The 16,252-nt window shown below is 40.0% G+C and overlaps 2 protein-coding genes across 2 annotated transcripts; one reads left to right on the top strand and one right to left on the bottom strand.

The window, feature by feature from the left end:
* Positions 1-4,979: 4,979 nt before the first annotated feature.
* On the bottom strand, positions 4,980-7,929 carry LOC138884994 (uncharacterized). Its single transcript, XM_070165875.1, has 6 exons — positions 7,613-7,929; positions 7,147-7,414; positions 6,267-6,357; positions 5,898-6,076; positions 5,551-5,811; positions 4,980-5,459 (listed from the first exon to the last, which is right to left on the bottom strand). The coding sequence occupies exons 1-6, from the start codon at positions 7,927-7,929 to the stop codon at positions 4,980-4,982; spliced, it is 1,596 nt and encodes a 531-aa protein (XP_070021976.1).
* A 5,625-nt stretch (positions 7,930-13,554) lies between these two features.
* Positions 13,555-15,877, top strand: LOC138884993 (uncharacterized). Its single transcript, XM_070165874.1, has 4 exons — positions 13,555-13,729; positions 14,739-15,087; positions 15,196-15,480; positions 15,811-15,877. The coding sequence occupies exons 1-4, from the start codon at positions 13,555-13,557 to the stop codon at positions 15,875-15,877; spliced, it is 876 nt and encodes a 291-aa protein (XP_070021975.1).
* The last annotated feature ends 375 nt before the right edge of the window (positions 15,878-16,252 follow it).

Genomic DNA, 16,252 nt, shown 5'->3' with positions numbered 1-16,252 from the left:
AATGTATCCATTTGGACTAGACATAAATATATAGAAATATTTGTTCACAAGCAATTGCTAGAAGCACATGATATGAACCACTATGATTAAAGCTCTCAACTAATACATGCAAGTACAACTAATTAACAGGGTGGATGTCATGTCAAACTTTTAATTCAACAAAATACTTAAAAAGTTAAGAAGAAAAAGAAAAGTAGGAGATGCATGATTGAGTACACTCATTAATTGATCTGGTCCAGTGTCTTATTGTTTCAAATAAAACAAATAACAATCTTTTCCGCCATTATTTTGCGAAGTTGACACAACGTTTCAGTGTCCAAATTTTGGTGCATACCTCAATTAATTGATGTACAAATCTAGTACTCAAGTCTTTTAAGACAGATCGAGATGCATAAACAAACAAAACATGTACATCAAATATCATGTCCCAGCAGATCCACATGTTATTCCAGAAGAAAGGGGCATTGCTTATTTTGGCATAGTACTGTTGCATTTTTTGTCATTGCTTATTTTCGTAAATTAAAAAAAAAGAGGTGCATATATAATAAATAAATAAATAAATAAATAAAATGGAAGGTAAGACTCACCAATAATTAGGGTCACACATAATATTAGAAGACTACCTCCACCCTTTAGGTGGGGTCCGATTTCCCCTTTTGTTTGGAATAGTGGTCCTATCCGATACAAATCCAATTAGTCGAATCATATGGCTTCAAAAGAGATTAGCGGACCTTAGTTGGGAAGGATAGCCGTTCATATACGTACACCTTTTACAGCTTGTTTGGATTGCTGTTGTTTATTGTTTCGTATGGTATATTATATTGCTTCGTATTGTATTGTACTATATCACTTTAGTGTATACAATATTTTGATAGATTGTATAGTTTTCCGTCATTTCATGATGTCATGCACCAATAATATGAAGAATAAACTTGCAATATCATAAAGAAAAAAATAAGGTACAAGGTAGAGTTATTATATAAAAAAGTAAGGTAAATGATAAAATAAAATTATTTTCTAATAGGGAAGGTAACATTACGATACATACAACAGGTAACAACCATTCAAACAAGTTGTTAGTCCAAACTTCCTAGAATCACTCCCCCCCCCCACACACAAACCCCCCGAATCTCTGGGGGGAAAGAAAACCCCATAAATACATTCTCATTACTTAACAATTCTCACTTACATTGTGGGGTATGAGGACAAAGCATGATAGTAAATTGAGATGGTTTATATTGCCCTTATTTATCTCATTTTCTTTACCAATTTTTCAAGAACCACACTACCTATATGGATTAGGGTGTGTGCACTTTGACTCCTGAAACCATGATGTCAGATTCAAGGTTTACCAAGAAAAGTCCAGTGGGTTTTGAGAATTTCTGATGACATTGGTGTATTTCTAAACCCGCCCAAAGTGGAACCGCTATATTGTTGAGCCTTTTGGTCTTATTTCATTGGGCTGAAATTCAAGCAACCGTCAACTCTGGTTGTTGAATTTCAGAAGGCCCACAGTAACCAGTTAATTTAGGGGAAAATAAAATGGGATTTTTTCGTTGCTATACAATATTTGAAATTTATTTATCAAAATTGTTCTAATTTTGTATATTACCCACCCTAAATAAGGATTACTTATAAATTATATATATTCCACCTTAAAAGGCTCCAAATCCATTATTACTGCCTTCAATCAAGAGATTTAGTTACATCCTTTTCCTTTTTTCTCTCTCCTCTCCCCTATTCTCTTCGGAATATTGGGACCAAAGATACTTCAATAGTCAACATTTTTCACAAAACAAATCAAGGAATTGCCGTAATTTCTTCCACCTTGGGACACTGTTAAGCTATTAAAGAAATACGGTCGGTGATCTAAGTCTTGAGATTCGAAAGTGGTAACCTATTTTGGTGACAACAAGATATGCAACCAACTAAAATGGATGATAGTCCAATACTCATGGTTATGTTTATAGGTGTGATGACACGGTAGGTTTTCTTATGATTTAAAACTAAATTTTGTGTTTCGAGGCCTTTAAAACCTTATTTTATCCCTTTTCAATTTACGTGCGTAGTCGTGGCATATTTTCGGAAAGCTTTCGTGTTGAAAGTTGATAAAAATAAGGATTTTTGCTTTAAAACTTCATTTGGTTTGATTTCGGTTAACATTTTTGGTAAACGGATCCGGACTCGTGTTTTGACAGTCCCGGTCCGTATCGAAATATGGAACTTGGGCGTATACCCGGAACCGGATTCGGAGGTCCCTAGCCCGAGTTATGAATTTTTGTTAAAAAATTAAAATCTGAAAAACTATTGGTTTTTAAGAAAAGTATTGATGTTTGATCTTGTTAGTATAGGGTCCGTATTTTAGTTTTGGAGCCCGGTAAAGGTTCAATATTATATTTAAGATATGTCTGTAAAATTTGGTGAGAAACAGAGTTGGTTTGACGTGATTCGGACGTCTGGTTGTGAAAATAGGAATTGCAAAGAAGGGGGTCGCAATTGCGATCCCACTTTCGCATGTGCGAACAACATGTTCGCATTTGCGACAAAAGCAGAAATGTGACATGTTCGCATTTGCGATAACTTTCTCGCATTTGCGAGCTTCGCATCGCAAATGCGACATCTGCAACTTGTAAAAGTGAAGTTAGACGGAATTTTTGATTCATTCTTCAAATTTTCAAAACCTAAAACTCAAGAGGCGATTTTCCAAAGACTTTTTCTTTCCCAAATCATAGGTAAGTGATTCTAAACTAGTTTCTTTCAATCTTTCACTTTATTTTACAAAATTTCAACCTAGAATATAAGGTTTTCATGGTGGAATTGGAGTTTTTGGATAGAAATTAGGGATTTGATAAATTGGGGATTTAGACCTCAAATTGAGGTCGGATTCCAAAACCAAATACATATCCAGGTGTGGGGTGAATGGGTAATCGGGTTTTGGTCCGAATTTCGGGTTCGGACCAAGCAGGCTCGGGTGTTGACTTTTTCAATAATGGCCTAAATTGAATTCTTATCGATCGTGGGTCATTCCCAAGGTTTATTTTAAAACGTTTGGTTGGTAATTTGATAGATATTATTGGTTCGGAGGTGTGTTTGGAAGGCAAAGTTGTGATTGAGCTTTGAGTGGCCTTTGGAGCGAGGTAGGTGTTGTGTCTAACCTTGACTTGAGAGAATTAGGAACCATTGGACTTTGTGTTATGTGAATTCCATGTGAGTGGCGTATATATAAGGTGACAAGTGCTTATACGCCGCCGAATTATCTGTTTTTTCCTAATTTATCGCTTTTCCTTAATTAGTTTCCCTCCTATCTTAATTGTTACATGCTCTAGTTGCTTTCCATGCTTAATTGCTATGTGTTAATCAATGTTTTCTTCTGTTAACCATGTTAGATCTTTTTATAGTTCCCCTAATCCCTGCTATTTGCCTAATTTGACTTGTTTGTACCTTTTAACTATAAATTGCTGGTTTGGTCTCACTGTGTAGTATTATTTGTGTAGATTCTTGATAGAATATAAGGGTCCACCAAATTCTATAGAGAACCAGGTTCTCTATCAGGTTCAACAAAATACACGCACACTGCAGTAAGTAAATGACACAGAGGAATTTTACGTGAAAAATTCCCAGCTCAACGAGATTAAAAACCACAACTTACCCTTGTAGGATTTCAACTTCACTACTGAGCAATCTTTAGATTACAACCTATTGTAACCTAGGAATTAACCTCTTAATCCCTTACTAACTTGTAACTACACTATTACAAGCCACTTTGTAATAACTCTATTACAAAGATTTAATCACTCACTAACTTGTAACAACAATATTACAAGCCACTTTGTAATAACTCTATTACAAAGACTTCACAACTCGACTAACTCTAGCCAAGACACAAACACAAGGATTTATGATTTACAAAAGGTTTCCTACACAATGCTTCTAAGTAAGCTAAGTAGGAATTACAAGTAAGAACTTTAACAAAGACACAACACAACTAAGGACATATAATAACTCAATATGGGGAACTGGACCATTGTTATGTTGTTCTTTGTTCTTGATGCCCTTGAGAATCACTTGTAAGATGGACACACACTTGAGAGAATGCTTGATGAGTTCTTGAATGTGCAAGTGATTTGTTTTACCTTTGCTTGATGTTAATATCTCATTTATGACATCACTTGAATAATGTAAGCAAGTTAGATAAAGGGCATTCCCCATAAAGTTGACTGCTGCACTATTTCTGCATTGTAGCATGTGCAGGCAACAACTTTACTGCTGGGGTAGTTGACTTGTACAGTCTCCTCGGAAACTGATAGCTATCTGGTCCCTCTATTGTTCCCTTTACTATTCCTTTGACCCTGAAGAGTTGACTGCCTCTCCAAGTGGAGACTTGGTGATCTTTAAGTTCTTGAGGTTGTGTATCAGGTATAGCCATCTAGTTCTTATCAGTAAGTTTGCGATTATCAAAACATAACAGGGATACACATATAACCTATCAATTTCCCCATTTTTGATAATGACAAACTTATAATTCAAGATCCCCCTAAGAACCAGAATGACGTTCGCACTTCCTGTATTCCCCCTAAATCTGTTCCCCATCTTGTTCCCCCTAAATTATTTTTTCCCCTTTTGGCATTATAAAAAGATCATTAACAAGTGTTAAGCAAAACGAAGTCCAGCTTGGTTAACTCATGCCACATGTGTGCACACAAACATGACTGAAAACGGAACAGAAGAGCAAGGCATACACAACAAAAGGATGAAACTTTCATTATTTAGGATAATTAAGCGGGGAGCAGTTCCATTGTTTCCAGACACATCCACAAAATAAAATTAGCAAAAACAAAAGTACGAGTCATAAACATCATCACAACTAAAACAGAGAACAAATACTAAGAACTTGACATTTGGGAAAGGGACACTGTTTAGGGAGCACTGGAATGGAAAGGCCTAAATGAGGAGGCAAGGGTTCGAAGAAGGATGTCCATTCAAGCATTGACTGAAACCTGCTCGTTGAGCAGTCTCTTCTTCAGGTCCTCAACCTGTTTCCTGATGTCGGCATTTTCTCTTGTCAGATGGGTAACCTCTGTGCTTTGAAAGCTGCTGGAACCAGGTTCGTCACTAGCATCAGCCTTCCTTTTCATTGATTTTCTTACACTCTTGCCTTTCTCTGCAGATTTCCTGGAGATCTTCTCAGCAGACTCCTCAGTCACTTTTTCACAGGACTCCTCAACCATTTTCTCATCCTCTTTCTCACCAGATTTTTCATCCTCAACATTCCTTAACTCCTTTTCTCTCACAGATGACTCCCTCTTGGACTTTCGAACAGTAAGTTTCTTTGAGGACTTACGAACCAAGGGACCAAGTTCCTCTTCTACCTCATCATCCACATTCACAACTAATGCAGGAACCACTACCTTCTCATTGACAACCTTTCCATCTTTCACCAATCTCCTCTTCTTCTTTTCCTTTTTTATTTTTCCTTAAGACGGACTCAAGTTCTTCTTTCTTTTGCAACCTCGTGATGGGTCTCTTAGACGACGATCCCTAGGGGGGTGCCTTTTTACTCCTGGCACTAATAAAGCTTGCTAGAGCCACATTATCATAATCTTCTTCTTCACTATCTTCCTTCTCCTCCTCAAACAAAGATCGCATCTCAGGAACCACAATTGTTAATGGCTCAACATAGAAATAAGGAGAGGGAGCAGGATCGGTCTTGACTTGGGTTTCTTGTGGAGAACTAGGGGTTTTATCCCAAGTGGAAGTAGAGGGCTCCTCTTGGGCGGAAGGATCAAGTCCCTCAATTGGTTCCCCAGTGTACTGTTAGGTGCTAAAGTTTCGACAGGAACTAGTTCCCTACCCTTGACCTTTGCACAATTTTCTCCCCCCTGAGACTTAGATACAACCTCATAACCTCCAACCAGAGTTCCCTCAATAGCTATTGACAACATATTTTCTTTAGCCTCCTGTTCTTGTAAATGATTTTCATACATGGTGGAGTGTAGTGGGTTGAAGAAAGTTTTTTTTGGTTTGAAGAAGAAAAGAGGAATTTTGGATTCTTTGATGTGAACAGTTATGAATGTGACTGTGAAACGAGTTATTTAATAGGGGTGAGGAACCAGTTAGGAATGGATATTAATTTTGGGTAGTCGGGTCGCTTCAGATGAGACGCATGGGTTAAAAAAGTGGGAAAGGGAGAAACTAACAATCTAATGACATGGCACCGTTCCAGCAATTTGAAAAATTATGCATGAGAGTACAAAGGAACTACTAACCTATGTCAAGGGAACCAGGTTCCCTAACAGACTTTGCAAATGTAAGCCTCATCCTTTGACCAATGTGCAATGCATTAGTTGCTTGTTTGCTCTATAATCGTCATGCGTGTCTACCTATAACGGTATAGAGATGAGTTAGACTTTTCCAGAAAATACTTTTTAGCTAATTTTACCTGTGCATTTCTTTCATAGCCAATCATTGAGGGACCAGGTTCTTAGTTGGGTTTTATCAACCCCAGTGCCATGCGATCGCTTTCAAAATTCTCTATGCTTAGGGATTTTGGTGAATATATCTGCAATTTGATCATCTGTGCTACAGAACTTCATGCATATGTGCCCTTTCTCAACATTGTCTCTAAGAAAATGACGTCGCACATCAATATGCTTTGTTCTCTTGTCTTGAACTCGATTCTTGGCCATGTTGAGTGCACTAGTATTGTCACATAGTAAGGGAATGCACTCAGAGAACACACCAAAATCTTCCAGCTACTGTTTAATCTATAACAGTTGATCACATCAAGATGCAGCAGCTACATGTTCAGCCTCTGCGGTAGAGAGGGCCACTGAGTTTTGTTTTCTTGTACCCCATGAAATCAGACATGAACCCAGAAAAAATGCCATGCCAGAAGTGTTTTTCCTATCCACCAGATACCTAGCATAGTTAGCATCAACATACCCTATTAAGTCGAGATTATCTCCTGAGGGATAGTAGAGAACCAAGTCATGCATCCCTTTGAGATATCTTAGGATTCTCTTGGCAGCTTTGAGATGAGATTCCTTTGGATTGGATTTAAACCCGACACAAAAACCCACGCTAAAAACAATATCTAGTCTGCTACAGAAGTGGCCCTATGATACCTCTATACATGGTCTGATTTACAAGGGAACCAGGTTTATCCATGTCTAGAAGAGTAGCTATGGCGATGGGAGTGTTAATGATTTTTGATGTCTCCATGCCAAATCTCTTCAGCAGCTTCTTGATGTATTTTTGTTGTCTTATCATTGTCCCCTTGGGAGTTTGCTTCACTTGAAAATCTAAGATGAAATTCAGTTCCCCCGTCATACTCATTTCTAACTCACTTCCCATGAGTTTATTCTTCACATAGAGAGCCAACTGTTGCTCCAAAGATGATGTCATCAACATAGATCTGCACAATGAGTAGGTTCCTTCCTCGTTTCTTTGAAAAAAGAGTCTTGTCAATTTTCCCTATTGTAAAGCCATTTTCTAGAAGGAATTTTGACAACCTTTCATAACAAGTACGGGGAGCTTGCTTTAACCCATACAAAGCCTTGTCGAGTTTAAAAACGTGCTTCCAAACTCATCAAATTTGTTTTTGAATACCAACCTGGTTCCTATAACAGTTATGTCAGTAGGTAGTGGAACCAAGTTCCACACACTGTTCCTCTCAAATTGACGTAGCTTTTCTTGCATAGCTATAATCCAGTCTGTATCTTTCAATGCTTCCTTGATATTCTTGGGCTCTATTTGAGAGAGAAAGGCTGAGAAGGAGAGTGATTTTCTTGTCTTTGATCTAATTTGAATTCCTGAATCAAGAGGAGTGATTATGTTTTGAAGAGGGTATGATCTCTTGTGCTTCCAGTTGGACAACTGAATCTTATGAAGAGAGGATACATGTTCTTCTGGACTTGATCCATGTGTCATGTTCCTCACCTCAACAGCTGGAGTTCCTTGTATAGCATCCACAACTCTGTTTTCTGCTTCAGATATTGTGATTGAGGGACCAGGTTACTCTATGTCAGTTGGAGTCTCATCTTTAGTTCTGAGGAACAAGGTCCATGTAAATCTGGAGTACTCATCCACAATGACGAAAATATGTACCTCTTTCCTCCTCTACTTGGCATGCTCATAGGTCCATATAGATCCATATGGAAGAGACCAAGTGGCCTTGAGATGCTAACTTCCTTTTTGGGCTTGAAAGCGGGTCTGACTTGCTTTTCTTTTACACATGCATCACACACCATATGATCCCTGAAGCTTGACTTGGGCATACCACGAACCAAGTCCTTCTTGAACAATTTATTCAGCAGCGTGAAACTTGCATGACCCAACCTTCTATGCCATAGCTTAGCATTATCATCAACAACACTCACACAACTAAGATCCCCATTTTGCAAGGACTCAAAGTTATCAACATAGATGTTTTTGTATCTTTGGCCACTAACATCACTTCACCAGTCTCAAGATTTTTGACTGTGCATATTTTAGATACAAATTCCACATTATTACCCTTATCACATATTTGGGAGATACTTAGAAAGCTAACTTCAACTCCTTCACGTAGTACACATTTTCAATAGAGTGGGAAAGTGACTTCCCGATCCTTCCAACTCCTAGAATGTATCCCTTCTTGCCATTTCCAAAGTATACACTCCCTCCTAGCAGGGCCTTCAGTGAAAGAAAATCATTTGTACTTCCATTCATGTGCTTCGAGCAGCCGTTATCCATGTATCATTGTTTATTGCTCCCTTTCACTGTTCCCTGCACAAGAAAATCAAGGATTAGACTTAGAACCCTAATGAGTTTGGGTCCCTTGTAATGAGGAAAGGGGTGAATGAGGGCTCTTTGGCCCAAGCAGGCATTAAACATTTTTATACGAGACTAGATTCCCTAGCAGTAGTTACTTTTTCAGCAAAAATATTATTTTTCTGTTGAGATTGAAATATGGCCTTATAGGTTTCCTTAAAGTGCCCAGTGTTACCACAATGAGTGCAGAGCTAGTTATCAGGTACAGTAACATACTTGTTATGAGGGTTGTAGGGAGTCTTTTTCCCTTTGGAACCCGATTCCCTGCCTGTTTCCCCCATTGTTCGTATACATAGCAGTAATTGCATCAGAGGACCAGGTCCACTTAAGAGATTTTTCTAAGTCACTCTTCACTCTGTCTAGATCTACCTAAAGTTGTCTATTTTTATCAAGCTCAGCATACAGACTAGATTTCACTGATTTGAGCTTATTTTCAAGCCTAAGGTGTACCTCACTTGCAACTTCCTTTCCCTTTTGAGTATTCATAGGACTATTTTCCCTTCTTAGTTCCTCAATTATTTCCTTAGGTCTACAACTGCTACCAATAAGTCATCTCTCTCATGATCTATGTTTGCAATTCTCTCAGTCAAGATATCATTTTCCCTTTTTAAACTCTCAATGGTCTCTTTTAGATCATCCATAACAACCACTAGATTATCTCTCTCGCGTTCTATTTCTCCTAGTTCCGTGATTAGCGCATTTTTATCATTCATGAGACTGTGATATGCATCAATTAAAACATTAGCCAAGGATATAAGCTTCTTTTGAGAATAAGATTTCAAATTTCTTTGAACATCCAAAAGGTTTACCTTATGTTCATCGTCATCTTCCTTATCCTCATCTGATTTAGCCATTAGAGCAAAAATAGAATCATAATCAGCTGCTTCACTTTCTACTACCATAATGGAGCTGTTACTTTGCCCATTATCTTCTCCGGATTCGCTGGAAGAGTATCCCCATGCAGCAAGAGCATGTTTCACAATGTTGTCAGCAGTGTCTTTTCTTTTGAATCTTTTGTTAGGAACCTGGTTCCTCTTTATTGTTTTTTAGTGTTGTGTTTGTATTGATCTTGCTTGAGAAGAGGGCAATCTTTGATAAATTGCCCTTCTTGCCGCACTTATGACATAGGTCATAAACATTTAGCTTGCTGGAGCTGTCCCCTTTTGGAATGCCTCCATTTCTGTGAATCATTTTCTGAAACCTTTTTGTCAGTTAGGCCATATCAGCATTCTCACCACCTGAGTCATTGATGTCCATCTTGGGGACCAGGTTCTTCTCCCTTTTTGGCTCTCCTCCCTCATTATCCTTCTTCCTTTTCATTTCATAAGTCTTCAGATTGCCAACAAGTTCGTCCATGGTCAGCTTCTGCTGATCTTTTGCTTCTGTGATGATATTTACCTTGCTTTCCCAGGAACTAGGTAATACGATAAGTATCTTCCTAACGAGTTTGTTCCTGGGGATAATCTCTCCCAGTGAGTGAAGCTCATTGATGATAGATGTGAAGCGAGTGTGCATATCCTAAATGGATTCGTTATCCTTCATTCTGAAAAGCTCATACTCTGTGGTCAGCATGTCAATATTGGACTGCTTTACCTGTGTTGTCCCTTCATAAGCTATTTGGAGAGCTTCCTAGATCTCCTTAGCTGATTGGCATGATGAAATCCTTTTGGACTCATCTGGTTTAATCCCACAGACGAGAATTTTCTTAGCTCAAAAGTTCTTTTCAATAGCCTTGCGGCAACATCATTATATACCCTTCTAGTTTTAGGAACTGTCACTGCAAAATCTCCAATGAACTTTGTAGGAACGGAAGGTCCATCGCAGATGACATCCCAAAGCTCTGAATCATCAACCATGTTGAAGTCATGCATCCTTGTCTTCCACCATCCATAAAATTGGTTGTTGAACCTTGGTGGCCTGTAAGTAGACTGGCCTTCTTTGAAGTTTGGAGGAGCGACCATGAGAATCCTTTCTAGGTGTTAACCTGATAGAAAGAACCCGCTCAGATATTAATTGATAGAACATAAGGGTCCACCAAACTCTATAGAGAACCAGGTTCTCTATCAGGTTTAATAGAACACACGCACATTGCAGTAAGTAAATGACACAGAGGAATTTTACGTGGAAAATTCCCAACCCAACGGGATTAAAATCCATGACCTGCCCTTGTAGGATTTCAACTTCACTACTGAGCAATCTTTAGATTACAACCTATTGTAACCTAGGAATTAACCTCTTAATCCATCACTAACTTGTAACTACACTATTACAAGCCACTTTATAATAACTATTATGAAGACTTAATCACTCACTAACTTGTAACAAAACTATTACAAGCCACTTTGTAATAACTCTATTACAAAGACTCCACAACTCAACTAACGCTAGCCAAGACACAAACACAAGGGTTTATGATTTACAAAGGGTTTCCTACACAATGTTTCTAAGTAAGTTAAGTAGGAGTTTCAAGTAAAAACTTCAACAAAGATACAGTACAACTAAGGACATATAATAACTCAATATGGGGAACTGGTCCGTTACTATGCCGTTCTTTGTTCTTGATGCCCTTGAGAATCACTTGCAAGATAGACACACACTTGAGAGAATGCTTGATGAGTTCTTGGATGTGCAAGTGATTTGTTTTACCTTTGCTTGATGTTAATATCTCATTTGTGACATCACTTGAATGATGTAAGCAAGTTAGGTAAAAGGCATTCCCCATAAAGTTGACTGTTGCACTATTTCTACACTGTAGCATGTGCAGGCAGCAACTTTACAACTGGGGTAGTTGACTTGTACAGTCTCCTCGGGAACTGATAGCTATCTGGTCCCTCTATTGTTCCCTCTACTGTTCCTTTGACCCTGAAGAGTTGACTGTCTCTCCAATTGGAGACTTGGTGATCTTTAAGTTCTTGAAGTTGTGTATCAGGTATAGCTATTTGGTTCTTATCAGTAAGTTTGTTAGATCATCAAAACATAACAGGGATACACATATAACCTATCGATTCTATATTGAACAAGGATCCTTTTCTTGGTTCAGTTTGGTATTTGTTTATCGTAAAGGCCTTGTGATTTAGCCTATTGAATTGACTGCATACATTGACTGTTTGGCACTGATATGGTGGGATAGGGTTGCATACCACAATAGGTGTAATAAAGGAGGATTGATATGGTAGAATAAGGGTGAATATGTATGTACTGTGGGATCGGGCTGCATGCCACAATAAGTGGAATTAGGGTGGATTGATATGGTGAAATAAAGGTGAATTATGATATTGCTATTGATATATGGTGGGATCGAGTTGCGCACCGCAACAAACATATATATTATTTACTATTATTGATATTGTTATGGTGGAATAATGGAGGCTTATATATTGTCTGGTGGGATCACGTTGCGCGCCGCAACAACCCATATGTCTCTATTTCTTGAGCTGCATTGTTTTCTGATATTTTTATTTGAGCTGGTAAAGATTGGTAAATTTGGGACAACACTGGTTTATTTTCGAGGTTGCGATTATCATTTCCTGTTGGCTGTTTAATTCTGTACCCTATTTCAATTATTCTGTCATTTATAGACTGTATACAGGTTTTAGCATAGGTGACCCGCCTTAGCCTCATCACTACTTCGTCGAGGTTAGGCTCGACACTGATCAGTACATGGGGTCGGTTGTATTGATACTGCACTCTGCACACTGTGCAAATTTTAGAGATGGTCCCAACGACAGTTACTAGCGAGCTTGGATCAGACATTTGCGGAGACTTGAGGTATGGTTGTTCAGCGCTCGTAGCTCCTGGAGTCCCCATTCTCTTTTCTTTTAGTTGTACAACTTAATTCAGACAACTTTGTACTTATTTCAAACCTTTATGTGTATTACTTTAGAAGCTCGTGCATTTGTGACACAAGGTTCAGGGAATTGTAATAGATGATTGGCTGTTTAACTTTCGCATTTGTACTTAGAACATATCTGTTATTTAAGTTCGTTATTATTGTTATCACTTAGACTATTAAAAGAAGTAAATTGTTCTAACGTTGGCTTGCTTATCAAGTGAAATGTTAGGTGCCATCACGATCTTAATGGTGTGAATTTTTGGTTGTGACAAGTTGGTATCAGAGCCCTAGGTTACATAGGTCTCACGAGTCATGAGTAAACTTAGTAGAGTCTGGAGGATTGGTGTGGAGATGTTCGTACTTATCTTTTAGAGGCTATAGAGTTAAGAATTGTTTCACTTCTATTCTTCTCTATCGTGTGATTTTATTCTACCAGTGTTGATTAAACTCTTCTATTCTGTTCTCTCGCAGATGGCAAGAACACGCGCCACATCTTCAGCTGAGCAGTAGCCAGAACCCCTAGTGGCAGCTCCTACAAGGGGCAGAGGTCGAGGCAGAGGCAGGTCTTAGCCTAGAGCTCGAGCAACAGCACCAGTAGCGGGGCCTTAGGTGGACTTTGATGATGAGGTTCCTGCCCAAACTGTTCCTACCGGACCATCTCAGATCCCGGAGGGGTTCATAGCCACCTAGTGCTTCAGGATGCTTTGGTCCATCTAGTGGGCCTTATGGAGAGTGTTGCTTAGACCGGCACATTTCTTGTGGCACCAGCCATCTCTTAGACTGGGGGAGGAGTCCAGATTCCCACTACTCACACTCCGGAGCAGATAGCTCCCCAGTTTTAGACTCTAGCAGCTTAGCTAGTAGGGGTAGTTCCGCCAGATGTCGCAACACAGACCGGTGTTAGATCAACTATGTCTTCTGAGGCCTTGTGGAGATTGGATAGGTTTACCAAGCTTTTCCCAGTTCACTTCAGCGATGCATCTTCAGAGGATCCCCAAGACTATTTGGACAGTTGTCATGAGGTGTTACGGAACTTGGGGATCGTGGAGACCAATAGGGTTGACTTTGCTGCATTTCATTTGTTAGGTTCTTCCAAGAAATAATGGAGAGATTATATGTTGACCAGACCAGCTGGGTCACCTGCTCTTACTTGGGACCAGTTCTCTCAGATATTTCTTGAGAAATTCCTTCTTATCACACAAAGAGAGGACTATCGGAGGTAGTTCGAGCGTCTGCAACAGGGTTCTATGACCGTCACTCAGTGATTTATGGATCTTGCCTGTCATGCTATTCTTCTGATCTTACCATGAGAGAGAGAGAGAGAGAGAGAGAGAGAGAGATTGTGAGGAGGTTTATTGAGGTACTTGCTCAGCCTATCAGATTGCAGATGGCTTAGGAGACTGGGAGTGAGATTTATTTTCAGGCGGCTGCCAATGTTGCTAGGCGAGTCGAGATGGTTCTAGCTCAGGAGAGTGGTTGGGGATCTGATAAGAGACCTCTTCATTCAGGTGGTTTTAGTGGTGCCTCATCTTGAGGCAGGGGTATTTTTGGTAGGGTCCATCCTCCTAGGCTATATGATTCAGCGCTTCAGACATCCCACAGTGCTTCAAGGAGTTGTGGTCATTATGTGCCTCATTTTAGGCAGCTAGCCTACAGTGCACCACCAACTCCTATTAGTGCACCTCCTATTTAGAGTTATTACCGTGGTCAACCAGCCTATTGGATCAGTCTCAGTTTCAGTAGCTACAGTACCAGGATGGATGTTTTGAGTGTGGTGGTTATGGGCATATCAGGAGGACTAGTCCGAGATTATTAGGCGGCATGCCACAGTAGAGTTCTCGTGCCATGATTCCGGCACCGTTTGCATCACCTCCCTCCCAACAAGCCAGAGGTAAGGGTCAGGGAGCTAGAGGTAGAGGTCAGTTCACTAGAAGTGGAGGTCAGGCCATTAGAGGTGGAGGTGAGGTCGTTTGAGGTGGAGGCTAGCCAGCAGGAGGTCATCCTAGAGATATAGTTTAGAGTGGTGGGGCCAAGCCCCAATGCTATGCTATTCCAACCAGGACTGAGGATGAGTCTTCTGACGCGGTTATCACAGGTACGGTTTCAGTTTGTAGTAGATATGGCTCAGTTCTATTTGATCCTAGTTCTACATATTCATACGTGTCATCCTACTTTGTTTCATATTTGGTTATGCCTCATGATTCTTTGAGTGCTTCTGTATATGTGTCCACCCCTGTGGGAGATTCTATTGTTGTAGATCGTCTCTATCGTTCGTGTGTGGCTACTATTGGAGGTGTTGAGACTAGCGTAGATCTTCTACTTCTCGATATGTTTGATTTTGATGTCATTTTGGGTATGGATTATTTGTCACCTTATAATGTTATATTGGATTGTCACGCCAAGACGGTGACCTTAGCCTTACAAGGGGTTGCCTTTATTAGAGTGTAGGGGAACCCCTGACCACTCTACCAGCAGGGTCATCTCTTATATGAAGGCTCAACACATGGCCGAGAAGGAATGTCTAGCTTATTTGGCTTATGTCCGTGATCTAGTGCAAAGGTTCCTCCTATGGATTCTGTGCCCGTTGTTCATGAGTTTCCAGAGGTGTTTCCTGTAGACCTGCCAGGGATGCCACTCGACAGAGATATTGATTCTGTATTGATTTGGCTCCGGGAACAGCCCATTCCTATTCTGCCATACCGTATGGCCCCACCAGAGTTGAAAGAATTAAAGGAGCGGTTGCAAGATTTGCTTGATAATGGTTTTATTAGACCTAGTGTCTATACCTGGGGTGCGCCTGTGTTGTTTGTGAAGAAGAAGGATGGATCGATGAGGATGTGCATAGATTATCGACAATTGAACAAAGTCACCATCAAGAACAAGTATCCATTGTCGAGGATTGACGACTTATTTGATCAGCTTCAGGGTGACAAAGTGTTTTTGAAGATCGATTTGAGGTCTCGCTGCCATCAGTTGAGGATTAGGGTATCCTACGTCCCTAAGACAGCTTTTCGGACTCGGTATGGGCATTATGAGTTTTTAATGATGTCATTTAGCCTGACAAATGCCCCAGTAGCATTCATGGATTTGATGAACCGGGTGTTCAAGCCCTATCTAGATTCCTTTGTGATTGTTTTTATTGATAATATCTTGATCTACTCCTGCAGTCGAGAGGAGCATGAGCAGCATCTTCAGATCGTTCTTCAGACTGAGAGACAGCCAGTTATATGTTAAGTTTTCAAAATGCGAGATTTGGTTGAGCTCAGTCGCCTTCTTGGGGCACGTTGTATCAGTAGAGGGTATTTAGGTGGATCCTAAGAAGATTGAGGCAGTGAAGAACTGGCCTAGACCTACATCAGCTACGGAGATCTGGAGTTTCTTGGGATTGGCATGCTATTACCGTCGGTTTGTAAAGGGGTTCTCATCTATAGCAGCCCCGTTGACCAGGTTGACCCAGAAGGGTTTCCCGTTCAGATGGTCGGACGAGTGTGAGGAGATCTTTCAGAGCTCAAGACTGCTTTGACTACAACGCCAGTGTTTGTGTTGCCCACAAGATCAGGGTCTTATACAGTATATTGTGATGCATCTCGTATTGGACTTGGTGCGGTA

Source organism: Nicotiana sylvestris, chromosome 2 (assembly GCF_000393655.2).
Source record: "Nicotiana sylvestris chromosome 2, ASM39365v2, whole genome shotgun sequence".
Taxonomy (NCBI): Eukaryota; Viridiplantae; Streptophyta; class Magnoliopsida; order Solanales; family Solanaceae; genus Nicotiana; species Nicotiana sylvestris.
This window is presented reverse-complemented; position numbering and strand designations above follow the sequence as displayed.

Coding starts and splice junctions, on each gene's coding strand:
- LOC138884994 (XM_070165875.1), bottom strand. CDS start 7,929: ATGACACATGGATCAAGTCCAGAAGAACATGTATCCTCTCTTCATAAG. Junction 7,415..7,612: donor ATAACTGTTATAGGAACCAG/GTTGGTATTCAA, acceptor CTCATTGTGCAG/ATCTATGTTGATGACATCAT. Junction 5,460..5,550: donor TTAGTGCCAGGAGTAAAAAG/GCACCCCCCTAG, acceptor AAAATAAAAAAG/GAAAAGAAGAAGAGGAGATT.
- LOC138884993 (XM_070165874.1), top strand. CDS start 13,555: ATGTCTTCTGAGGCCTTGTGGAGATTGGATAGGTTTACCAAGCTTTTC. Junction 13,730..14,738: donor TGCTGCATTTCATTTGTTAG/GTTCTTCCAAGA, acceptor CGGTTATCACAG/GTACGGTTTCAGTTTGTAGT. Junction 15,481..15,810: donor AAGGATGGATCGATGAGGAT/GTGCATAGATTA, acceptor CTACTCCTGCAG/TCGAGAGGAGCATGAGCAGC.